The 26,399-nt window shown below is 42.4% G+C and overlaps 1 protein-coding gene across 4 annotated transcripts in view; it reads right to left on the bottom strand.

The window, feature by feature from the left end:
- UBR4 (ubiquitin protein ligase E3 component n-recognin 4) overlaps positions 1-26,399 on the bottom strand; it is a 314,627-nt gene that overhangs the window by 34,256 nt on the left and 253,972 nt on the right. For 2 of the 4 annotated variants that reach the window (XM_030185684.1, XM_030185688.1), the window contains 10 exons: positions 21,696-21,837; positions 21,205-21,286; positions 18,296-18,469; positions 17,413-17,534; positions 14,173-14,370; positions 11,824-11,904; positions 11,457-11,544; positions 7,071-7,198; positions 5,218-5,325; positions 1,690-1,809 (listed from right to left, as the gene is read on the bottom strand). In XM_030185684.1, the coding sequence (XP_030041544.1) occupies positions 1,690-1,809; positions 5,218-5,325; positions 7,071-7,198; positions 11,457-11,544; positions 11,824-11,904; positions 14,173-14,370; positions 17,413-17,534; positions 18,296-18,469; positions 21,205-21,286; positions 21,696-21,837 (1,243 nt within the window). Of the gene's footprint in view, positions 1-1,689; positions 1,810-5,217; positions 5,329-7,070; positions 7,199-11,456; positions 11,545-11,823; positions 11,905-14,172; positions 14,371-17,412; positions 17,535-18,295; positions 18,470-21,204; positions 21,287-21,695; positions 21,838-26,399 lie in introns of all 4 variants that reach the window. The other 2 variants (XM_030185685.1, XM_030185686.1) reach the window with 1 other exon arrangement.

Here is a 26,399-nt window from a genome sequence, read left to right as displayed (position 1 = left end):
CTGGACATATCCTCTCTTATGCTCATCGCTCGGACTGTGTCACTCCTCTTCTAATGTTTCCAGTTGCTTTCTGAATTCAGTGTAAAATCTTAAGTTTCAAGGTTTTGTTCTCCGCAGCCCCTTTCGTACTTGATTCCGCTTATTACATTTCACTTTCTGCCTCGTCCTCTGTGGACCATCCATGACTTTGGTCTGTCCATTCCAGCCACAACTAGACATTGCCTAGAACCCATGCGACAGAGTGCTTCTTTGTACTTCACACCTTCCGTCTGGAACCTGCTTCCTTTAGAGCTGTCTTGGTCACAAGTTCAAGATAGTATAACATTGTTCTTTACTTTTGGTGGTTGACCTATGATTTGGCACTCAGTGTTCTGTGCCTTCTTTCCCTCTCCTATTTTTTGGTTTTATACCTACCCTCTATTATGGAGTTCTTTTCTATTTCTGATTTTATTATTGTAGACTGCCTTGGTGGCTTATATGGAAAGGCACTATATTAAATCAAGAAACATAAAGGGAAGTTTGCTGATCAGCTTATAAGCCATGGGAAACAGCATCCGGCCAATGAAAAAAAACTATGCATTTGGCTGAGGTCTGTAAGAGGTCATACATAGTGTCCAGATAAGAACACAAGCAGTGCCATACTGGGACAGACCAAAGGTCCATCAAACCTAGTATCCTGTTTCCAACAGTGGCAAATCCAGGTCACAAGTACCTGGAAAGATCCCAAGAGGGTAAAGCAGATTTTATGTTGCTTATCCCTGAAATAAGCAGTGGATTTTCACAAGTCAAGGAAGCCCATGCTCATCTCTAGCTTCCCCTTCCCAAGGGTGTTTCTACGTTGCCAGGAGAGCACTTGGTTGCCGTATCTCAAAAAAGATACAGCGGAATTAGAAAAGGTTCAAAGAAGAGCAATCAAAATGATAAAGGGGATTGAACTCATATGAGGTTAGGGCTCTTCAGCTTGGAAAAGAGATGGATGAGGGGAGATATGATTGAGGTCTACAAAATCCTGAATAATGTAGAACGAGTAGAAGTAAATTGATTTTTTTTTAAAAACAAGTCTTTTTCTGCAATAGCTTTAAAACATAAAAGAAACACCATCTGCTGGCCAACTAGGAGAAATATCTTTCATGAAATAATTAATACAGTTCACAGGCTTAGAAACTCGCTGTTTCATCACAAGAGGTCATAATGCCAGATCATATCGGTAGAAGTTTGTTTTCAATAAAATCTCTTTTGGTACAAAACTGTGTAATGCTTGAACACTGACAGTCAGCATTCTCCTATGAGACACCTGTAGCGTTCTGAAGCTTAGGGTCCCCACCCTCCGCCCCTTCCCAAGAGCACAGGATGTAGCAGGGGTAGTGAGTTGCAGGGACACTACATCTAAGAGAATAAGGGTCTGCCTTTTAGATGCAACATTATGGACAAAGAATAGATCTGGGATATGAGGAAACCACAGAGAACAAACCTGTATTAATCAAGATGTGAACCCCTAAACATTTGCCATCTTCTCTCTCCAGCAGTTTTTTAAATTATTTTAATCACCTAGATGGTATTATTGATATGTGGCATATCAAATATTGAAATTTCTATACAGGTATGAAGAGCTCTATAGAAATAGCCACAACAAAGCTGCAATGCAAAGTTCCTTTACAAAGTATCACACTCTTCCAGATCTTCACTCACCTTATCCTCACTCAAAGGTTCAGCATTGGACTCATCTAGTATAATCTCCATGATACTCAGCACCTGTTCTGCTATTGCAGCTCCTCCACTGTCCTTGCTTTCCTGCTCAGCCACTAGAGCCTATTCAGAAAAGAAAGCGGCAATGACAAAACAGCAGCTAAACCCAACTGTCTTGCTCTGGGTCTACCACTTGAGAGGATGAGCAGAGAACTGCCCCTGCTTAAACCAATACAAACTCTTCCACCCATGTCCTCCGCCAACAGATTCAATAGCATAATTGGGAGCAATGCAAAAAATACTTTCTACGATTTATTTCAATTTGCTGATGGTCAGTCTTTTTTGAATAATCCCTAACATTTGCATTTTTAGCAGTCACAGCACACTGGGTTGAAAATTTCAATATATTATCCACACTGACTGAAAGATCTATTCCTTGGATGCTTGACGCAACTCAAAACCCAACATTGTGTACCTGTAGTTGATATTTTCATCTATGTGCATCGCTTTGTATTTTTCCAAATTAATTTTCATGTGCTGTGCAAATGTCTGGTCTTCTAGTAAGTCATTGCAAGCACTGTCATTATTCTCTGTTTATTTTTCTTAAAATGTACCATACCTATTTCAACGTTCAGGCCTCTCATGTTTTACCACTAAGCTTTCCAATGCTTTACTACAGTATTTTTCAAAGAGACAGATCAGGAGAGCAGCTTAAGGAGAAATTAGGTCTTACCTGATAATTTTCTTTCCATTAGTCCTTCCCACTATTCTAGAACCTGTGGTATTTTCTATTTCCAGCAGGTGGATAGATATACTTTTCAGACTCTAATTCTGAGTGATTTGTTCCTGGTCTAGTTGGTAAACTAGTTCCCAGTTGATCTTTGCAGGTGCCTTGAGTCTGCGGACTCATACCTGGAGGTATTCAGATCCCTGTCTCTGGTGCCCCAGGAATTTACTTCTTCCCTCCTTTCACTTTTCCCATTTACTGTGGAGCTCCTTTTCCAGCACAACAACCTTAAAAAATTAAAAAAAAAAAAAAAAGGAAGGAGAAGGAAATAGGTTTACTGGAGAGCATGGGACAGAGAATGTTTCTCATCTGGGTAAGATTCAAGCAGACTGTGAGCTTGTGGGGGAGTAGCCGGCAGTGGTAAGTCTGACTAAAGTTTGACTTGGAACTGCTTGGAGGGCTGCAAGTTCTACTTGGTGCAGGGGAGGGATCCTGACTCACTGCTTGGGACTGCGTTGCACAAGCTGCACAATGTTGCTTGAAGGCTTGTTTCAGCGAGTCTTTTAGGGCAATGCCCCCTTCCACTGGCAAAGTGGTCTTTAGTCACCTCCATAACCAGGGAGTCCACCCTGGGAAGCTGCAATTTATCTTTCTCCTCCAGAACTTACAGGTAGAGGCGAGCCATGGCTCTACCCACTCTCAGTCCTGCATCCAGTGAGACCCATTCTGCTGTAATCAGGTCCTGAATGTCTGGATGCACTGGCAAAGCCTTAGAAGGACCTCTAAGCCCCCTCATGATCGATGAAGATGGAACTCCTGATGCCAAGGCAGAAGGCTCCTTAATGGAAAGCACAACCAGTGCCTCAGACAAAAGTGTACTGAGCTCCTCTATGAAATGACCTCAGTACTTATGGATCATCTCCCTCCTCTAACAGCTCCTTTGACAACAGCGCCTCTGAACAGACAGATTCTACAGCCTGAATCTACCTTGAACTATAAACAATTTAGAAAGCTCTTAAAAATAATTTTATTTCAGAAATATGTTATAGGTTAAGGGTTAATTGCTCATTTGTGATTTATTGTTCTATTTATTTATATTTACTGGGCATTGCGATTCACATTGAACTAGTGGTCTGGCATATGTGGAATACAAGAATAAATGCTACGCTATGCAGTAAGGAGAGAGAAGCAGAGATGACCTCATTTGCCTACTCCTGGATCCCTTAGGAGCCGGAGGGGCAGCAGGACAAGAAACTGAAGCTTCCGGCAGCAACTCTAAAGACCAGAGCAATATAAACACCAGAGAAAACAAAGATCCCGATGTAGCTAAATGCTCTGTTAGGCCCTGAGGCTGTAGAATGGCGGCTGTGCTCTGAGCATGATCTGAGACTGCTTCTCACTGCCAGTTGGCCCTGACAAAATAGCGCCCGATCCCATCAAACTGCACACCAGACCTGCCGGAGAGCCAGAAGAACCTGGGCATATTCGGATGCTGTGCCAAATCCAAAGATGTGCTGCCGCCGACCATTTCCCTCATGTCCCACAGAATTCCCAGCTTGCACGAACTGCAATGCCCAACGCCAGCCGGAAGGTCCCACAGAAGGAACACTGCTTAACTGCTTCTGCGGAGTCACCATTCGCCCCGATTGTCATAGGTGCGGCACGTGTCCCAAGCGGTGAGTCCGGATTCCCTCCCCCCCCCCACCAAAGCACCAAGCAGAACTCGCAGCCCTCCAAGCGGTTCTGAGTCAAACTTTAGTTGGATGTACCACTGCCGGCTGCTCCCACCAAGCTCAAGACTCAGGACTGATACTCTGTCCCACGCTCTCCAGTAAACCTCCTTTTTTTTTTTTGTCTTTTTTTAAGGTTGTTGTGCTGGAAAAGGAGAGCTCCACAGGAAACAGGGGAGAGAAGAAGTAAATTTGCAGGGCACCAGAGACAGGGATCTAAAGACCTAAATAGTAACAGCAACATAGTAGATGATGGCAGATAAAGACTTGTACGGTCCCATCCAGTCTGCCCAACAAGATAAAGTCATTACATAAGATATGATGTGAGATACTTCATATGTATACCTGATTCTTTATTTGTCCTTGCCATTTTCAGGGCATAAACTGTAGAAGTCTGCCCGGCACTCTCTTTGTTTTAAAATTTCTGAAGTTGAAACCCCTGAAAAGCTCCACTCCAGCCCATCCAAGTCTATTCAGCCACGACCAGTCTGCCCAGCACTGTCCTTGTTCTCCAACTTCTGAAGCAGAATCTGAGCACAGACCATAGAAGTCTGCTCAGTACTAGGTTTGTTTCCCAATTAACGGTGTTGCTACCTAATCTCTGCTAAGCTTCTTTGCAGACTCAAGTCACCCGCAAAGCTCACCTGGGGACCAGTTGACCAACAGGACCAGAAGCAAATCACTCAGAACCAGAGGCTAAAAAGTGTGTCCATCCACCTGCTGGAGATAGTAAATAGCACAGGTTCTGGAATAATGGGAAGCTATGTAATGGAAATATGTTTATTTATGGTCTGTTGTAGGTACAGATTAAAAACTGTCATCTTACAGAATTATAGCAGCTAGGTCTAAAATGAAAGCTCCCTTATCTGTACTACACACACATTCTGTATATCTAAAAGCACCACAGAAATATTTAGTACGTTTAGATTTTAACCAGCAATACAAATACATGCTCCTTCACAGGTCCCCGCCCCAGGAATAAATCCCTTTCCAAAATGGTAAACAGAATGATCCATATACAAATATTACCATCAAGTTTTAACACAGGCATTCTAGTGAAAATCTTTTCCTTACCAAGTTCAGGGTGCCCAGCATAACATTTAAGGTATTCATCTCAGGTTTGACCAACTGCTGGCGGTTAATCTTGACTTTCACACAATAACTAAACAGTTTTAACAGCACCTGCTGAGACAGAAAAAATTCCCAAATTACCCCCCCAAAAAGAAAACCTAGTTTATTACTCTTCTTAGTTAATTTTTCTAATTAATTGGGATTTATTAACCACTTTTATGAACAGATCCATTTAAGAAACTGTATAGCAGATCCAGGTTAACATAAAACTTACAATTTTGTTAACACTGCAACAATAGTAAAATGACCAAATCGAAACAAATACAATCCATGAGGTAAACTTGGCAATCAAGGTTATGGATATGTCCCTTTTCTCATGATTCTAAATAAAAACTGCTCCTCAAAGTGATGGTTTCAAGGCAGTTTGAGGCAACAAGGAATTATTTTTATTTACAAATTAATCACTTGCAATTCTGATTTAGTATAAAATAGACAAACAGAACTAAAAAAATTCAACTTTCTGATTATCTTGCCTTTTTATTTTATTTTTTAAATAATTTCAAGATACTTAATTTTAGTTTGACATTTATGGTCTTCATATACCATGTCACTGGGCTCAACGCAGATCTTAATGCAAAAATAATAATTAAAAAAAAAAGTTGACAAGAAAATCCTTGCACCCTTCCAAAATCTCATGATGGCCCAAATTAGTATACCATTTGGCTGCTTTTGAAAAAAGTCATGATATATTATTTTTTACAATTAGTACTATTATTATTTTATTTTTATTTTTGTTACATTTGTACCCCGCGCTTTCCCACTCATGGCAGGCTCAATGCGGCTTACATGGGGCAATGGAGGGTTAAGTGACTTGCCCAGAGTCACAAGGAGCTGCCTGTGCCTGAAGTGGGAATTGAACTCAGTTCCTCAGGACCAAAGTCCACCACCCTAACCACTAGGCCCACTCCTCCACTGTTGCTACTATTTGAGATTCTACATGGAATGTTGCTATTCCACTAGCAATATTCCATGTAGAAGTCGGCCCTTGCAGATCACCAATGTGGCCGCGCAGGCTTCTGCGAGTCTGTACGTGCAGGACGTCAGACTCACAGAAACAGAAGCCTGCGCAGCCTTCTACATGGAATGTTGCTAGTGGAATAGCAACATTCCATATAGAATCTCCAATAGTAGCAACATTCCGTGTAGAATCTCCAATAGTATCTATTTTATTTTTGTTACATTTGTACCCTGCGCTTTCCCACTCATGGCAGGCTCAATGCGGCTTACATGGGGCAATGGAGGGTTAAGTGACTTGCCCAGAGTCACAAGGAGCTGCCTGTGCCGGGAATCGAACTCAGTTCCTCAGTTCCCCAGGACCAAAGTCCACCACCCTAAACCACTAGGCCACTCCTCCACTCCTCCTGCATTGTTTGTTTGGAAAATCAAATAGTCCAATATTTCTATTCAGCCCCGTAGCTGGAGCATTAATTACACTCTATTGAACTAGAGAAACATAAACCTCTCCTGTGATTTTGATACACAGGGTTTGGCATCAGCAGAGTAATTCAAAAAAGTATGTGGATAATATTCTCTCTCTCTGATAAATTTAAGAAAATAAGGCAATGAGAAATATTAAATACAAATTTTAAAATGTAGATATTAGACAAATAGAACTGAAGTTCAGAGCTCATGCACAAAGACTAACATCCACGTATTCCACAGAAAAGGGGGGGGAGGGGGGAGAGAGAGAGGTCACACACTGGTATCGGAGAAGACGACAGATGCCAAAGATCTTTTTGAATGTTTTTGTGTTTAGCAGCAGTAGTCATCGGTGCCCGGTGGGTCTTTGCACTCACTGTCAGAAGATGCCTCCCCTGTTTAAAATCCTTGATTCCAGTCAAGCGGTTCAGCATGCATTCCAGACCCCCACACTGCGCCATCACACCCGCCATTTTGTACACCTCTTCCTCATCTTCTTCTTCATCTACAGCAAAGAGAAAAGGCTTCAACGTTAAAAGCAGATTCAAAGATAACAAAACCGAGAAGCTTCAAGAATATAATAAAATCAAATGATGGACTGGGAGCGGACAAGATGGCCGAATAGAGCAGACGTGCGTGTTTGAGCTCCCGACTCACTAGACTGTGCAACAAGAAGTTAGATCCGTACCCTGTGCTGGTCATGGGGAAACGGAAGGGAAAACCCAAGGGCTTGGCCTCCGTACCTGGGAATGTACCCCCTCCTCGCCAAGCAATCTTAGAGCATTTCGGGATTCAACCGCTGGCTATGCGGACGCCCGCTTCGGAGCTTTCCGTGATGACATCGGCGGAAAACAGCGCGGAGGCGATCTCTTTGAGTCCGCCAGGGAATACCATTCCTCCACGACCCGGAAGCATTATGACCCCGACGGAGAAGACGGATGGAACGCCCAGAGTGGAGAAGATTCTACCGCCTTCAGGAGGCCTAGTTGGTGGTCTTTCCCCGATTGGGAGGGTTTTGTCCACGTCTACCCCCACTCCAACGGGAGTTGTACCGGTATTTCGGGAGGTGAAGAGACCTGAAGTGGTAACGTTAGACTCTATATGGGATGTTATCCAGGGTATGAATTCTCTACTCTCCCAGGTAACCAATTCTTTTATTCAAGAATTTGATAATGTGAAACAAGTTCAGAAACAGTTTACAGAGAAAATGCAAATCCAAGAAGGTCAAATGGAATCTTTAAAGATTGAACTCTCTGCTCTTCAGAATTTTGCAGGGACAGTGGTCAAAGATAGAGAGGTTCTAGTGAGGAAACTAGAATCTCTCGAAAATCAAGGGAGGAAGAATAATTTGCGGTTTATTAATTTTCCCAAGTCGCCCCTAATTCCAGCTATGGAGATGCTACGTAAATATTATACAGAAATACTTGGATTTCCACTTGAGGGATTCCCTCCTATTGTTCGGCTTCAATACATAACTGGAAGAAAGTCTAATCCTTTGAATCCTTCACCACAACAACCTGAGATGAACTTAACAGAGTTTTTGGAAAACTCTATAGAACTGGTAACAGAGAGAACTGCTCTTACAGTTTCCTTTGCACTTGAAATGGATAAGATGAATACTTTTAAATTATATTTTCGTCATTTGAATGATACATTTCTTGGGGAAACTGTGCGTATATTTCCTGATCTAACCAGGGAGACTCAAGCCCGTCGGCGGGAGTTTTTGAATTTAAAAGCTAGAACCCTTGCAAAAGGGGGCTCGTTTAAGTTAATATTTCCATGTCGTTGTATAATATCCCTGAATTCTGTTAACTATATATTTATGGAACCCAAGAAGTTGAGAGAATTATTATCAGCCAAAGAAAGTAGTGATAGATTAACCCAGGACACCCAATAGAGAGTGATAGTGCTGAGCTCTCCGGCTGTGGGTGTTCCTCATGCCTCTGTTGGTTTGCTCTTTTTTTTATTTTTTCCTATGAGTTTACTCAGAAATCTTTACCTTGTATCTTGTCCTTAAGTTGTGGTCTACAAGATGTAAATTTACCTATGTATAATTGATATTATTATTATTTTTTTCTTCTTTTTCTGTAAATAACATTTCATGTTATCTTTGATGACTAAATGAAAAAAAAAAAAAAAAAATAATCAAATGATAGTGAAATTACCAAAAACTGTCACCATCATTCCAGAGTACATTATACAGCACTATTACTGTAGATACTTTAAGAACATAAGAACAGCCAAATTGGGTCAGACCAATGGTCCATCTAGCCCAGTATCTTGCTTCCAACAGTGGCCAATCCAGGTCACAAGTACCCAGGAGAAACCCAATTAGTCATGCTACCAATCCCAGGGCAAGCAGTGGCTTCCCCATGTCTGTCTCAAGACTATGGAGTTTTCCTCCAGGAACCCAGATACGCTAAGCCATTTCTACATTCTCCAGCAACAAGTTCCAGAGCTTAACTTATTCTTTGAGTGAAAAATATTTCCTCCTATTTGTTTTGAAACTATTTCTATCTAATAAAAGAGAGAAAAACAGATCCACTTTTATCTGTTCTACACCACTCAGAATTTTCTAGTTCTCAATCATATTCCCCCCCTCAGATTTCTCTTTTCCAAGCTGAAGGGCCCTAACCTCTTCAGCCGTATCATTTTGGTCACTCTTCTTTGAACCTTTTTGTAATTCTACTATATCTTTTTTGAGATATGGTGACTAGAACTGAACGCAATAAAAGTGAGGTCGCACCATGGAGCGATAGAGGCATTACAATGTTCCTGGTCTTATTTTGCATCCCCTAATTCCTAGCATCCTGTTTGCTTTTTTGGCTGCCACTGCACACTGGGCAGAAGAGTTCAGCGTATTATCTACAATGACACCTACATACTTTTCTTGAGTGCTGACTCCTAAGATGGACCATAGCATCAGGTAACTATGATTCGGATTATTCTTCCGAAAGTGCATTACTTTGCATTTGTCCACATTACATTTCACATGCCATCTGGATGCTCAGTCTTCCAGTTTCCTGAAGTCTCCCTGCAGTTTTTCACAATCCACACGTGTTTAATCACCTCAATTGTTGTTCTGTTTTCCAAGTAATTTATAAATATGTTAAATAGCACTGGTCCCAGTACAGATCCTTGCGGCACTCCACTATTCACCCCTCTCCATTGAGAAAAAAGGCCATTTAACCCTACCCTTTGTTTTCTGACCAATAATCAATTCCTAATCCACAGAAGGACTGCCTCCTATCCCATGACTTTTTAATTTTCAAAGGAGCCTCTCATGAGGAAATTTGTCAATAGCCTTCTGAAAATCTCGATGTACTACATCAACTGGCTCACCTTTATCCACATTTATGCACACCTTCAAAGAAATAAAGCAGATTGATGAGTCAAGATTTCCACTGGCTGAAACCATACTGACTCTGTCTCATTAAACCATGTTTATGTGCTCAGTAATTTTATTCTTTGTAATAGTTTCCACTATTTTCCCTGGCACTGAAGTCAGACTTAGGAGTCTGCAATTTCCCAGATCACCCCTGGAACCCTTTTTAAAAATTGGCATCACATTGGTCACCCTTCAATCTTCAGGTACTATAGAAGACTTTAACGATAGGTTACAGATTACTAACAGCAGAGCAGCAATTTCATGTTTGAGTTCTTTCAGTACCCTTGGATGCATGCCGTTCAATCCAGGCTCACCGAGATTTATTTCTTTTCCTCCGCATTATCACCCTTGAAAAACATTTCTGGTACAGGTAGATCCTTACATCTTCTTCTGTAAAGACCGAAGCAAAGAAGTCATTCAGTTTCTTCGCTATGGTCTTGTCCTCATTGAGTACTGCTGTTAGAAGCATTATACTGGGCTAGATGGACCATTGGTCTGCCCCAGTATGGTTATTCTAATGTTCTTATGAGAACTATAGAATGGGGGAGAGAAATAGGTACAGGGGAAGGGTATTAAGGACTCTATCCCAAATCAAAAGTCATTGGGAGGCAGAAGTGAGGGGAAAACAGAGTAAGATGAGACTAAGAACAGACTGATTTTCAAAGGACTGCACAGTCCATTCATAGGATTATATGAAACTCAGCGGTTCTCAGTCTCCATCTGCTGGTAGGAGCACATAACCCATATATGCCGGTCTAGAGGGACGCTATGGAAGAAGACATTAAGGCAGGGAGGGACTGAGAAAGAAATGAGGATGGTCTGAGAGAAAAGGAAGTGTATGGTGTGTACAAGGTTAGGTAGGAAAGAGATTATTGAGGACTGTCTGGAGGGGGAGAATATGGGTTCTATAGATGGGCCAGGGTGGCCTGGAAGACATAGCATGAGTGTGGTGTAGATTGGCTGGAAGTAGGATGGTCAACTGTGGTGACGAATTGGGGTTGGGGAAGAAGAGAGACTGGTAGGATTTGTGGTGCTTCCGCTAGCATTTCTTTTATCCAAAAGCCCTCCCTGGCTGTGCACCATCTTGTGGGCTATTCATTTAAAGACAGTATTCATTTAAAGACTGTTTTAATTTCTTTTATATGGACGTGGTAATTTGTGCAGAGTTGAGCACTCCCAATCATTCTGAAAAGTTGGCTCCTTTGACCACAGCGTAACAGTCAGCTTGGAAAGCTCCTTTAAGCAGCTTGTGGCTGGAGTACATGAACCATGGGAGGCTGTTTGCCATTACCAAAAACATTATCATTTGGTATAAACCCCCAAAGTTCTGTATGTTAATTCTGTTTGCAGAGTATTAGCTAAAAGCTACAATTACCTGTAGTTGAGTCAAGGGACTCTATAAACTCCTCAGTCGCATCTCCCAGGAGTCCTCGCATACGATAAATAATCCTCATAGGTTCACCCTGTTTAAGCAAAAATAATAAAACTGGAGTAAAGAGCAGCACACAAGAAAAGGAGAGCATACAGAAACTTTCTTCTGCTCTGGGAGACTCTCATACTCCTTCCAGCAAACCTTTGCGTCAGAGTTTTATTTAAAAGAAGTTTTCAGGAAACTTTAGAATAGTCAACTATTCAAATTTATCCAATTAAGAGAATTTTGTATTAGTGACGTAAAAGCCATTTTTCACAATTATCCCATATTTAGAAAAGATTAATGGATCAAAAGAGTTAGGGATACAAACCTCATTAGTTGGACACCAAACCTTCTTATACACTTCAGCTACAGGAAGGTCCAAGCTGATAATCTTATTATTCACAAGAAGCTGGAAAGAAAATTTACAAATGCTCATTCTTCATTCTTGACTTAAATAACTAGACAAAACTTTGATGTTACTGGAAAAACAAGATTTATATAATATTATACAATTCACTTCCTCTTTCCACATGTCCTTACTGTGGACTCTGCACACCTCACTACTGCCATTGTTTTCTCTCTTTACACATTCCGCAAGCCCAACATTCTTCATTATTAGTGCATTCCCTTACCTCTGTTTACTTTAATCCCTCAATAGTTAGATTAACCCGTCACACTAGTTGTTACCTATACTTGGCGCTCCATTACTTCTCTCTTTTATTCCGACTGTCCACTTCTTCATGAACCACCAGCTACAGCTCCATGGGTTCTGCCTCCCCTTCTCTAACCACTTCTCAGACTGCCATGCCTTGACAGCCTAATTTTAAGGTGAATTAATTAGGGGTGGGAGAGGGGCAGTTGAGTACAAGATTTGTCTTTTTTTTTTTTATTATGTATGTTCCCTCAGATGCGACTGCATCAACTCTTCAGTCTTTGTAACTCTTCTTGCATAGAGTGTTGGTTAAACGGCATGGGCTACAAATTATTTTTAAGAAAACAGAGGTTGCGATTGTTAATCTTAGAGCTAATGTGAAACCTTTAAGTGAAGTCTTACTGGACCCATACATAACACATTTTGACAGCGCCAAACCACTCCGAGAAAAACTGCATTGGCTACCAATCAAAGAACGTATCGCCTTCAAAATCTGCACGACTGTTCATAAAATTATTTACGGTGAGGCACCTGGATACATGACAGACCTTACTGACCTGCCAACCAGAAACACCACAAAATCTGCACGATCATACCTAAACCTCCACTACCCAAGCAACAAAGGACTCAAACAGAAATCCACCTATGCATCCAGCTTTTCCTACTTAAGCGCACAACTATGGAACGCACTGCCAAAAATAGTAAAAACTATGCCAGACCACCTTAAATTCCGGAAAGCACTAAAAACAGACCTGTTCAAAAGAGCATACCCCACGACCCAACATAAAAATACATGGACACCTGCGACACGATGTAACCAAAGAACGTAATGAACATTACCTGACTCCTCCTCCCTCCCTCCCTCCCTAAATTCCCCCCAATTGTACCCACCATACATGTACCTTATCTACCACAATATCACCTTGTATTCATTCACACCATGTATTTGTTCAGACCGGAATTAGCTAACGCCGTTAACAGTAATATGTAAGCCACATTGAGCCTGCAAAAAGGTGGGAAAATGAGACTGTGTCCAAGGGACAAAAGAAGTTGCAGAGTAAGACAGATGGAAAGAAAAGAGGATGAGGAAAAGTACATGACACTCCTGCACATTTGTCTGTATTCTCTCCTGCCTCATTAGACAGTTTTGCTTGTAAATGCTTAGTATGCTATAACTTTTATTATCCAATAGAGACTGTTTACATATGTGCATGAACTCCCAGAGCACCAACACATGGCATTTACCCAACAGCCCTCACCAGAACAAACGGTAACTCAATGGAAAACAAGAAAAGTCTGTAAAAGTACCTTTGCTGGCCAGGTACCATCACACTAAAAATACTAAAACTGCTTAAAAAAAAAAAAAAGCCAACAAGCTAAGTTAATCTTTGAAAAGAATTTCTGCCTAGCAGCAGCCAAAGCCTAAAACAATGACGGGAAGTAAGATGACAGGAAGATGAAAAAGGTGGCATATCAGTATCTTATCATTTTCAACAGTAAGATGCATGAAAGACAAGCAAAGGTCCTGCAACAGGACTGATACAATACAGTATATACCCCATGGAAGAAAACACAGAATCCCTAGTCCTACATCCTTGATAGAAATTGTAGGTAAAATACAGTTTCTGATTTTCAGGTTCTAATGACTACAGACAGAACAATACACAAACCACTTCATTACATTTCTTTGTTAGAAAATGGATATAAATTTTGACATTTGTGAAGTTGGGTTTCCCTCTTTATTATGTGGAGGAGTAAGCCTTGTCGTGAAAGGATCCAGCACAGACTCAGGGAAGCCGGAGTTCAAATCCTGCTTCTCCTACTGACACTTCTTGTAACTTTGGGCAGGTTACTTCACTCTCCATTGCCTCAGATTCTAAACCTTGGGAGAAGGAAAATACCTAGAGTACCTAACTTGCCTTGAGCTATCAATGGAAAAGCAATTCCTCAGTGTTTCTCTAGATCAATTTTCTCTTGCCTTTCTCATCTCCCTTGCCTCTAGTGTTTCTCTTGCTTGGTCCTTACCTCCATCCCACTATCATCCTCCAACAGTGCTACCAAGTCGCAGTCCTGACAAATTTTGTTCTTGATGTCTCTCATAAGGGGCCCAATTCCTGGCTCATTGCTGCTGTATGGATTTCCAGGCATCCGTCCCTGCAAAAAATCCTCCTGCTGGGGATCCTTCTCCAGTGTTACAAAGAACTCTGTCACCTCGTTCTCTTCCTACAAAAAAACATGTGAAACATCAACTTACTGACACATGCAGGGAGGATAATTAGTTTTTTAAAACTTGCCTATGTTGAAAAGGGGAGGCAAGTAACATATTGAAATGACTGCACATGCTTCCGATGCGAAAAATGCATCTACTATGAGGTACTTTAGCAAGGAGATACTAGACGTTACCTGCTAATTTGCTTTCCTTTAGTCCATCCAGACCAGATGAATGGGTTATGCACTCCTACTAGCAGATGGGTGGAGAGACTGAGAACAGAATAAGAACAAACTTCTCCTTACCACCTATCCTATGGTTTCAAAATCTCACATGATGTGTAAGAATGCTGCGCTACAAAGGAAGCAGCTGTCTCAAACAACAACGGCGGTCACAGAGAATCCACTGTCGAAAACGAGCTGTACCATGCTCTTTTGCTTCTTGTCTACTCTCCACTAAAAGAGTTCTATCACTTAGAGAACAGGTTTTTTTTTTTCTTTTAAAGAAAAAGAAGCACTTCCACCCAAAAGGCAGCAACCCCTCCCCCCCCCCCCCCCCCCCCCAGAAAGTACAGAGAAAAATTATTACTACAGTATTATAATTCGCAAAATACCACAAAGTTGACTGCGGGTAACAGACAAAAACTGAACAAACATCAGGAATTACAATGTTTAAACCAAATTAAACCATAATTTCCAAAAAACTTAGTTACTATGAATAACATTTGTTAAAAATAAACGTCTTAAGGGCTTTCCTAACCTGAAGATAACCACAAATTCTTAAAAGAAAAGAAAGAAGAGAATTCCAAAAATTCCTCATGGAAATAGCAACCGAAAATGCAGAAGGCCAGATCATAACAGTATAGGTGGGTATTTTTAACAGGCGCTAGAGCCAAACAAGGCATCCCCAAAACTCAACTGAAACCCAGGCTTAAACTTAACACAGCAGAAATACTGGTCCAGGAAATTAAAAAAAGCCCAAAAGACCCCTCCAATGCAAATGGAGCTCAGAATAAAACTGGCTCAGAAGAGAAAGCCTTCATAGAAGGAATTATAGCTCAACTGAAAACTAGCTAGAAACAAAGTCAAGAGCCGCGGAGGAAGGAGGGGGGGAGGGGGTCAGAGAACACAGCTGGAAACCGCCCGTCGCCAAGGCAAAGCCTGGGTGCTGTCAAACTGAGCACAAAACAAAGAGGCTGCAGAGCACTGCCAAACCACTTTGCTTTTTTTTTTTACACAGAGCAAAGATGACGCTCATCTCCCAGGAACTCGAGGCCCCTAGAAAGCACTAGAGGCAGAGGCACAAAAAGACCTCCTGACACATAAAGGAACCAGGACGTATAGAGAGAGAAAGGGGGTGAGACCTGGCCACCCAGGTTTGACACCCCCAGGGCACAATATGACCCCCCATGGGTCACAGTCCCAACCAGCTGTCAAGGAGGAGACCTGGGAGAGAAGCAGAGTAATTAGGAGCCACAATGAATTAGAAACACAGCTGACCCAGTAACATTTTTTTCTTCCCCTAGGACTAGGAATCTCCAGGCCTACCAGACCAGTCGAGACTGCAATCTGCACAGCTAACTTATAGGTTCCACCAGAAGTCTGTAGTTCTCAGTCTCTACCCACTTCCTGGTAGGCGTACATAACCCATCCGTCTAGGTCAGTCTGGGGGGGGGGATGCTAAGCAATGGTTGATCATCAAAGCAAATAGTTTGCAATACAAATTCTCATACAAGTCCACTAGTTCCCACATGTCTGCAAGTGATATGGGAATGTCAAAAAAACTTCTGCAATGTGTCCTTTTCTTTTAATGTGAATATGAAGACTGCAAAGTCTCCAAAACACGTCAGAAATTAAATAGTACAAAGGTTTTTTGTATTTACTCAGAACCTTTAAAAAGGAACTTTTCAAAAGGATAGCCTACCACACTTCCATATGGAAAAATGCCTAGATATTGCACAGTGCAGGAAGTTTTCACCACAGAGACAATGGGCAGCAGTGAGGCCGGGATGGGATTTCATTTTGAAATCTACACACCTATTTTCTCCTTCTTTTTTTTCCTGCATAATTTTAAGCCTGCAAGGTATGTGGGGAAAAGCTTCCCCAGAGCATCAGTAGCAGGTAGGTTTGAAAGGGAAACTCCATGGTGAGTATAGCTTTCAAAATCTTCTTGCAGACCCACAGATATCAAGTACGCACAGGTCTCAAAGTCTTACATCATTTACAGAGGAATTTTCATCAGGTTGGTGAACTGCAAACCACTTGGAGGCTCTCAACATATTTTCTTTGAATTTAGGAGTCAGCAGTTGAGACCTCTTTCACTCTGTCCCAACTTAAATTCGGCAGGTGGGGGTGGGGGGGGGGGGCAAATAGGGGGCCAGGGGAAGGGCAGGGCATCCCCTTTGATTTGTTAAGGCTCTTTCCCCACTATTTGTCTATTGGAAAAAGAAAGTCTAGTGGATCATTCTAATGTGCCACAACACATTCCCCGAGGCTGCTGTCAGCATGTACCACCACAGCGCTCTCTCTCACCAATATATCCCGGCCTACTTCAGTCTCTCTGTCTTGCATATTGTCCCCACCTTCATCCCCTTAAGCAGCCATCCCTCAACCCCAGGGTCAATTTACCTCACCCTGCTTTCTGCTTCTGCAGAGCAGCTATACTGCTCCTGTAATTGACACCATGCATGAAGTTTCAGTCATGCAGTTCAGTCATTCCACATAGTCTCACGATTTCAAATTTTGTAAAACAGCTGAATGTTCCTTTGCCATGTGATTCAAACTGACCTGACAGACGAGCGGTGTGGCAAAGCACAGATTATAAGAGTGGTGGTGTTTCTTGGGTAGCAGTGAATATAAATACACATACCACATTGGGAATGTGAAATTGTGGACATTAAGGTGAAATTTCTAAACACTGTGATGACCTGGCACCTGGAGTCTGTTGAGCTCAGCATGGAGCAGATTTATGCTGCATCTGGTTTCACAGTTTGTGAACACCAACAGCACAAGAAAATCAACAAAGAAAATTGGCCACCATGCAGCTTGAGCACTTACAGGATAAATGATGCTGCAGAGTCTCTCAAATATGAAGACTGGCGTTCTGTAGTCATCTAAGCTATATCGCTTTGCAGTTTCAATGCATACTGCCATGAACGCCTTGGTTTCAGATTCTGTGCCTAGAAAGCAAAAAAAGCAATGAGTCCAGTATCAGCTGATTGTTTACTCACACCCCGACTAATGCATTCCAGTAAAGAGGATGGCTAGAAAGGGTGCAATAACCTGGTTTATATTGTACATCCTTTACAACAAATGATCCACAATCCATGGCCTCCATCAAATCCAGCGGAAGTATTTACCTACTGCTGAAAATTGCTTTGTATTTTCTTTTAACCAGACCACTATGAGAAAGCTCCTTAGGTTGTAGCAGAGGATGAAATATATAGAGGCATATTTTCAAAGCACGTTGCCTTCCAAAGTTCCATAGGTTTCTATGGAACTTTGGAAGGTTAAGTGCTTTGAAAATATGCCTCATAGTGTCTCCTGCCTCTTTACTTTTACACCAACCGGCACCTGTAACTCTTCTGTCAGGGGCAGTTTGCAGTACACGGTCTACATATAAAGATTGCAGGTAAATTAAAGAGAGAAACTACCTGTCTAGCTTCTCTATGAAAATGTGCCTATGTGGATGTGTTTGTCCCCTTTATACTGTATGTGGATAAAAAGGGAAATATTTACACCTAAACTTGAAACTTCAATTTCATATGTACACTTTACCCCCCCACCCCAACCTAACATTCTCCTAGGAATGCACCTTAATGCAGCTAGAAATCTCTGAGCAGGGCAGTTTTCATACAAGAGTAGTGACGCAAGTAAATGACTTTGAAAATTGCTTTCCGAGAGCATGCAATGAGTTATCACAATGGCTGGAGATCTCCACCTGTAGTCATATCCTCCAGCATCTCCAGCAGCATATCCTGAGTCTCATCGATTAGTTTTGTTCTCTGAACCACCAGCTTCCTCAGGCACAAGTAGCCATTCAGCACTGTACCCACAAGTCGACTTTTAAAGTGACGTTTTATAGATTCTACTTCCACAAAGGAGGAGAGAAGGCCTAGAAAATCCAAGAAAAAGAGAGAACATGAAGCCCAAAAACAAATGGAACCTTTCAGTTACTGTACATTGCCATCTTGTGCCCTGGGACCAAACTTTATCAACTTACGCTTCCAGCGTTTTTGACAAAAAAAAAAAAAAAGAAGAATCTGTTGTTTCTATAATGTACTCTGTGTCCAGAAAACAGTGAGCCACCTAAACATTTTGCAACAACCTTGAACATACATCAAATTAATTAAAATATTGTGTGCACAAAGAGGCATCTATTTGCATCACCGACCCCAAATTACATAGGAATCCCTTGTCCCGTTTAAGAGATTTTTAATTTTTACAAACTGCCATCACAAATCTGTTTCCGACATGACTGACTTACTTGCTGACGTCCTTTGTAATGTGATTGTGTGTTGATAAATAAAATGTTATGAAAAGAAAATAGAATTTTAATTAAAATACTCAAAGTTGAAAAAGGATATGGCGCGCTAAAACATCAGATTTAAACACTTGGACTGTTCAGGTCAGGTTGATATTAAGTGTGTTAAAAACTAACGTTTGGGGTGGGGGAATAGGGGGGATAAAAGGGTTATAAGCATAATGTTAAAATAAAAATTAAATTATTGCATTGTCATGTGCTGGAGCCAATGGCTCGTTGTTACGTTTGAGATGTTATTTCAATAAAAATGCAAAGTTAAAAAAACAAAAAAAAACTAATGTTTGGGTACTTTTATTTAAAATGACATCTCAGTAACATTAAGGTGGATTTCTACGAAACCATAAAACATTGTTTGAAATAGATTTCACTTTGTGGATGTAAAATTGTAATTAATTTGGTGCAGGTTTGTGATTGTTATTGCAAAATGTTTAGGGGACTCAATTTTTTTTCCAGACACAGTGTATAAGCAGCTCACAGGATACACAAAGATGTTTTTTTTTTTTTTAATTTCTTTTCCTTTTCTTCTATTTTTCTCTTCCTTGGATTCTTTTATTTTCTTCTACTTTAAGAAGACTGTAACTGCTTTCATATGCTATGAATGGTGGTATATTAAATTTGGTAATAAACCTAATGCACTGTTCTTCAATACAAGGCCTGTAAGCCACTGGTGGCCTCCACTGAACCCCTGGACACACTCCTTTTAACACCTCAAATATCCCCTGGACATTCTTCTGGCTGTCCCTGATATCTTTCTGATCCCCCCATACAAACTCTAAGGTAGAAGCGATGCCCAATCACTCCTGCCTCCGACATCTGAACCCTCACGGTGCACTCTTACACAATTGCCTTCAATGCAGACTGACCCCTCGAGGGTGTCTGGTGGTGGAGTCAGGCAGATTCTGGACCTAATAATGTTGGGTGGGGGAAGTCCAGTGGGGAGAAGGAGAGATGCTCAACCTGGTGGTGGGAGGGGGTGTCCAGTGGGGCAAAGGAGAGAAGCTGCACCTGGTGGTGGGAGGGGGTGTCCAGTGGGGCAAAGGAGAGAAGCTGCACCTGGTGGTGGGAGGGGGTGTCCAGTGGGGCAAAGGAGAGAAGCTGCACCTGGTGGTGGGAGGGGGTGTCCAGTGGGGAGAAGGAAAGATGCTGCACCTGGTGATGGAAGGGGGTGTCTAGTGGGGAGGAGAGATGCTGCACCTGGTAATGAGAGGGGGTGTCTGGTAAGGAGAAAGAGATGCTGCACCTGGTGGTGAGAGGGGGTGTCTGATGGGAGGGAGAGGATGTCTGATGGGTAGGAGAGATTCTATACCTAGTTCTGGTGGGGAGAAGGAAATATGCTGGACCTGATTTTGGGAGGGGGGTTGTTGTCTGGTGATGAGGAGATATGCTGGACATGGATGGGAGGATAGTCTGGCGCATAAGTTTAGTTTAGTTGCTTATATTCTTTTATCTAAACGGAGCATGTAAAAACATGCAAAATCAATAAAAATAAACAAAAACAAAACAAAAAAAAATACAACAGTCAAATAAAATCCCAGCACTTCAAACTACCACCCTCAATTGACTAACCACTAACCATCCCACAACCTCCTGCTAATTGAGAATTTATATTAGCTGATATGCTCTAGCAAACAAGTAAGGTTTTAAAAACTTCCTAAACTGCTGTGTATCCATCACAAGATCTAATGTACAGCAGCAATGAATTCCACGCCAGTGAACCCGCTATAGAAAAAGCACTCTTCTGAGTTTTTTTCAAAATGACACTGGTGCAGTGCTGGAAGAGGCAAACCGAAAGACCATTGGTCTGATCCAGTATGGCTACTCTTATGGAGGTGTCCCAGTGGCTCTTCCAAGGACTTTATTTTAGGAGGTCAGATGGAATGAGAGCACAGTAGCAAAGAGCACTAGACTTTCAGAAAATATTAGGCAAATGAAAAGAATAGTCAACTTATTTGCTCAAATTTCATCAACACTATCTTGAAATTCATATTTACAAGACAAGAAAATCATTCATTCGGATTCCATTGCTCCCATTCTTGATCTTCCAGTAATATCACAATCTATCTGGTGTCTCAGGATGTTATATGGATAGTTCTGACTTCAGGTTTTCTACATATCTCCACGCTGGGCCTAAGTTACAAATAACTGACACTTCACCTTCAGGAGCAGTCAAGGGGCCTCCTGATTCTTGTTACTGGCTGAGAAACAAAAATAAAATATGCAGAACAAATTCCATATCCTGGTAGATCACTAAAATATGTGCAGAAAGTTCTCTAGCAAGCTACAACACCTGCAGTGCCATTTCATACCTGTTAAACTCTTCAAGGCGTAACCCTGCTGCAGGTCTGTGCTGAGGGTTGCTTCTTCTAAAGCAAGTAAACGGGCTATTTCCTACACAAAGAAAATAATCAATCAACAAAACTATGGAGCTACTGTAACACGTATAACAATGCTTTCTCTGGTACAGGACTGGCAGAAACTATCTCACTAAATGCACTATGAAAATCCAGAAGCTAGCTTAAACTATATCCAGTATAGTACTAAACTCATACATTAGTAGTTGACGGCAGATAAAGACCTATACGGTCCATATAGTCTGCCCAAGTAGATAGGCACTATTTTTGGGAAATATCAATGTTTAAACTACCTATGGACCTGTAAGCTCACTTTCAAAGGGAACATCTCAGCTTCATTTTGCTGCTCCTTCACCTCTTTGGCGGAAACATGACATACAAACTCACCTAGCTTGACGCACTAAGGGGAGAAGTGATCAGGTTAATTTGGAGCTCTACACAGTTACCTTGGTGATGAGGTTGCCCACATAGGGAAGGACTCCTCGCGCTGCTAAGTAAACCTTCCAATAGGCAGGCTTGATTAGTTTTTGGTAGAGTGCTAAATACTCAGCAGCACACTCTCCAGCGATGCTCAACTCATCTAAATAACTGGGACAGAAGAGCAAAATTTTATGTTCTGACTTTTACAAAGGACATCTGATTATGAAGCTTAGAGTGGAAGTAGTAGAACTTAGGTCTTACCTGATAATGTTCTTTCCATTAGTCCTTCCCACTATTCAAGAACCTGTGGGATATTTGTCTCCCATCAACCAGAGAGTGGAGACAGAGAACTGAAAACTGAGCTGAGAAATACCTCTAGGAATCCAGTCCAGCTCCTCAGTATTTAAGTAGACAAGAAGTAAGGAGAAACTCAGAACAAACACAGCAACCTGAAACAACTCACTAACCCAATACTAACCAAATGCGCAAACATGTAGGACTTCTCATCTCTGGACAACTTATACAGAACAAGAGATATTCAAGAAGCACCATGCCAGGTGAGTGTTATTTGACCTATTCATACTAACTAAACATCTCAGAAACCTTGGGTGGGCGGGCCTCTGGAATAGTGGGAAGGACTAAAGGAAAGAAAATTATCAGGTAAAACCTAATTTCTCCTTCTATTACATGCTTCCCATTATTCCAGAACATGTTCATAAGCAATCCAAAGAGTGGGTGGGATCCTGGCACTGTCGCCCTGAGGACTGAAGCCCTAAAACTTAGCGTGTCACAACATCCACCCTGTAGTGCTTGGCAAAGGTATGCAGCGTTGACCATGTTGCCACCTTGCAAACATCTGCTGGAGACAGCAGGATGTTGCTGTATGCCTCACAGAATGAGCCTGCTTCCCCACAAACAAGCAAGCTGATCTGATACTCTCCTTCAGCCACCTAGCGATTATGAGCTTGAACAGTGGCGACGCCTCATGGCTTCCACCAAAAAGCACAAACAGTCTGTCCAATTTGCAGAACTCATTCGTGACTTCCAGATATCTAATGAGGACACTACAAACCCTGAGAAGATTCAAGGAACAATACCGAGCCTCTTCGTCCTCTCTGCAAAAGGACAAAAGCTCCACAGATTGGCCGAGCTGAAATGCTGATACCACTTTAAGAATAAAGGAAGGAACTGTGCACAGGGAAGACTCTGCCACCGAAAGCAAAGAAATGGATCCCAACAAGAGACACTCAAACTCAGAAACTCTACATGCCGATGCAAGAGTCACCAAGAACGATGTCTTTAGCATTAGATCTTTCAAGGTGGCCTTCCAGAGTGGCACAAAGGGAGGCTTCTGAAGAGCCCAAAAGACTTTATTAAGGTTTCACTCTGGACATGGCGTATGAAAGGGAGGCCACAAGCAACCCACTGCCCTCAAAAACTGAACAATATCTGGGTGAGCCGCAAGTGATATCTTCTGTAGTCGGCCCCTGAAACAGGCCAAAGCCACATCCTAAACTGTCAGAGAACCCAACGCCAAACCTTTCTGAAGACCTGCCTACAGAAATGCTAGGATGTGTGCTATATGAGAAGAGAAGGGAGAAAGTCCAAGCCCAGAACATTAGCTCTCAAATGTCCTCCACAACCTTGTATACACCATGGATGTAGAGCATTTCCAAGCCTGAAAGAAGGTAGCAATGACCGAATTAGAATAACCTTTTTATCTCAACCGGATCCTTTCAAAGGACAAGCCGTTAAGACCAAATGGGCATGGATCCTCCATGAGCATTGGATCTGGATCTTGTTTCAATAGGCCATTTACCTGCAGAAGACAGAGAGGACCCCTGTGCAGCAGTCGAACCAGGTCCACGTAACATGGCCTACGCAGTCAATCCAGTGCTATGAGAATTATTTGACCTTGGTGCAGTGCGATCCTTTTCAACACATGGCTTACCATGGGCCCCAGAGAGAAAACATACAGTAGATGTGTCTCCAGCCAGGGATGCAGTAGGGCATCAATCCCTACTGAACACAGTTCTTTCCAGTCGCTGAAGAATTTGGGCACTTGGGCATCCCTTTTCATCACCACCAAGTACAGAAGCGGAGAATCCCATCAGTCCACTATCAGCTGAAAACCCTAGCTGAATAGTTCCCATTCTTCTGAATCCAAGAAGTGCCTGTTGAGAAAGTCTGCCTCCACATTCAAGGACCCAGTAATGTGAGCTGCCAACAAGCAAGGAAGATTTTTCTCCACCCAATGAACCTCGAAAGCCTTGGTTCCCTTTGGACAAGGAGACTGCAAGAAGAGAGGAGTGACTGGGCACAAGAACTTCAACTTGTAGCCTTCTATACGAATATACAGAACCCACTGGTCTGATGTGATTTTGGCCCACTATTCCCAAAACTCCTGAAGACTTCCAATGGAGAAAGAGAAGAGTGGACCAGCCTTGCATCATTACAAAGCTCGGGAGGCATTGGGTGCTCTAGCTGATTGAGAGGAGGACTTCCTGTCTGCACAAAAGGAAGATTGGCATGCCTGAATGCGGGACTTCTTATCATATTGCTGATGAACAGGCCAGTACCTTCTGCTGTGTTGAAATCGAGACCCTCCTGTAGACGGTCGACCAGAGACTTTCGGCTTATCTTCCGGCAATCGCTGTGGCTTAGGTTCCCCCAGTTCTTTCACCAAGTTACTGAGATCTTCTCCAAATAGACATTTGCCCCGGAAAGGGAAATTTAAGTATAAGTGACTGACTCTGCATCCACTGCCCAATGCCACAACCAGAGTTGTTGACGTGCCATGACAGCCAAAGACAATCTGCGGGCCATAACTCGTAACATGTCATAAACAGCATCCACCAAGTAGGCAAACCCCTCTTCCAGCTGGGCGTTATGGCGCCCATCCTGTGTTGCCAACTGCTGATGCCACTTCAGGCATGTTCTTGCCACAAACAAGCTGCACAATGTTGCTGGAAGGCCCAAAGAGGCCACTTCAAAGGCTTGTTTCAACGAGCTTTCTAGCTTCCTATCCTGTAGGTCTTTTAGGGCAATGCCCCATTCCATCAGCAAGGTGGTCTTCTTGGTCACTGCCGTAACCAGTGAGCTCACCCTGGGAAGCTGCAATTTATCTTTCTCCTCCAGAATGGGTAGAGGCGCTCTATGGCTCTTCCTACTCTCAGCCCCATGTCGAGTGAGACCCATTCTGTTGTAATCAGGTCCTGAATGTCTGGATACATCAGGAAGGCCTTAGAAGGACCTCTAAGCCCCCTCATAATCGATGAAGATGGAACTCCTATGCTGAAGAAAAAGGCTCCTCAATGGAAAGCACTGCAAGTGCCTCAGAAATAAAAGTACCGAGCTCCTCTTTATGAAACAACCTCAGTACTTTTGGATCATTTCCCTCCTCTAACAGTTCCTTGAACAATAATTCCACTGAACAGACCGAGGCCACATCAGATAAGGAGGGAGAAGCAGAGACAGCCTATCTGCCCTCTCCTGGGAGTCTAAACGAGATCTCGGAGGGGCAGAAACTGAAGCACCTTGCAGCAACTCTGACTGTCCCTGCTTCAATAAAAAGACTTGTTGTAAGAACTCCAGAGAAAACAAAGATCTCTGTCAGACCCTGAGGCTGTAAAATGGCGGCTGTGCTTCGCATGTGATCAGAGGTTGCTCTTCACTACCAGTCGGTCCAAACAAAACGGCACCCATTCTGGCACTCTCTTGCATCAAACTGTGTACCTGCCTGCTGGTGAGTCCAAAGACCCTGGCATATTCGGATGCTGTGCCAAATCTGAAGATGTGCTGCCGACCCTTTCCTCCATGTCCAGCAGGATTCTCAAATTGCACGCACTGCATCATCTCGACACCACTGGGTTCCACAGCAGGAACATCGCTTAACTGCCTCCGCGGAAGTTTCCATTCACCCTGTCACCAGCACAGCACAGTATATGTCTCAAGCGGTGAATCAGGGTCCCGTCCCTGCACTAAGTAGAACTTGGAGCCCTTCAAGCGGATCTGAATCAAACATTAGTCAGACTTACCACTAAGTTCATAGTCTCCACAAGTCTTACTACAGATGAGAAAGGCTCAGGACTGATACTCTGTCCCATGCTCTCCAGCACCTCTTTCCTTCTCCTTTCTTTTTTTTTTTTTCTGTTGTTGTGCTGGGAAAGGAGAGTTCCAAAGGAAACAGCGGAGAGGTGAAGAAAGGAAAGAAGCAAATTTGAAAGGCACTACAGACAGGGATCTGAAGACCTCCAGATATGACTCGAGTATGCAGAGTCTGCATACTCAAGCTACCCACAAAGCTCGACGACCAACTGACCAAAGAGACAAATCACTCAGAATCAGAGGCTGAATAATGTGTCCATCCACCTGCTGGAGACAGAAAATACTGAGGAGCTGGACTGGATGCCAAGAGCTATGTCTCAGCTCACGTTTCAGTTCTCCATCTCTACCTGCTGGTTAATGGACACAACTATCCTCTGGAATAGCGGGAAGCTACATAATAAAAAATGCATTTTTTTTTTAAAGAAAATATTTTACTAAGTAGCTTTGTCAACAAAAAAAGTTGAAGAACTTGAAAATGATAATTTGCATACATGATGGTTCTAACTTCACATTTGATATGTTTATGTTTATTAGACTTGATATATCGTCTTTTCTTACAGAAGGTCGAGGCGATGTACAGTATAAAATATACCCTTTAGTATTATATATTTTCAACTGGTCAG

The sequence above is a fragment of the Microcaecilia unicolor genome, chromosome 13, assembly GCF_901765095.1.
Source record: "Microcaecilia unicolor chromosome 13, aMicUni1.1, whole genome shotgun sequence".
Taxonomy (NCBI): domain Eukaryota; kingdom Metazoa; phylum Chordata; class Amphibia; order Gymnophiona; family Siphonopidae; genus Microcaecilia; species Microcaecilia unicolor.
Note: the sequence above shows the minus strand (reverse complement) of the source record. Positions and strands in the feature narration are given on the sequence as shown.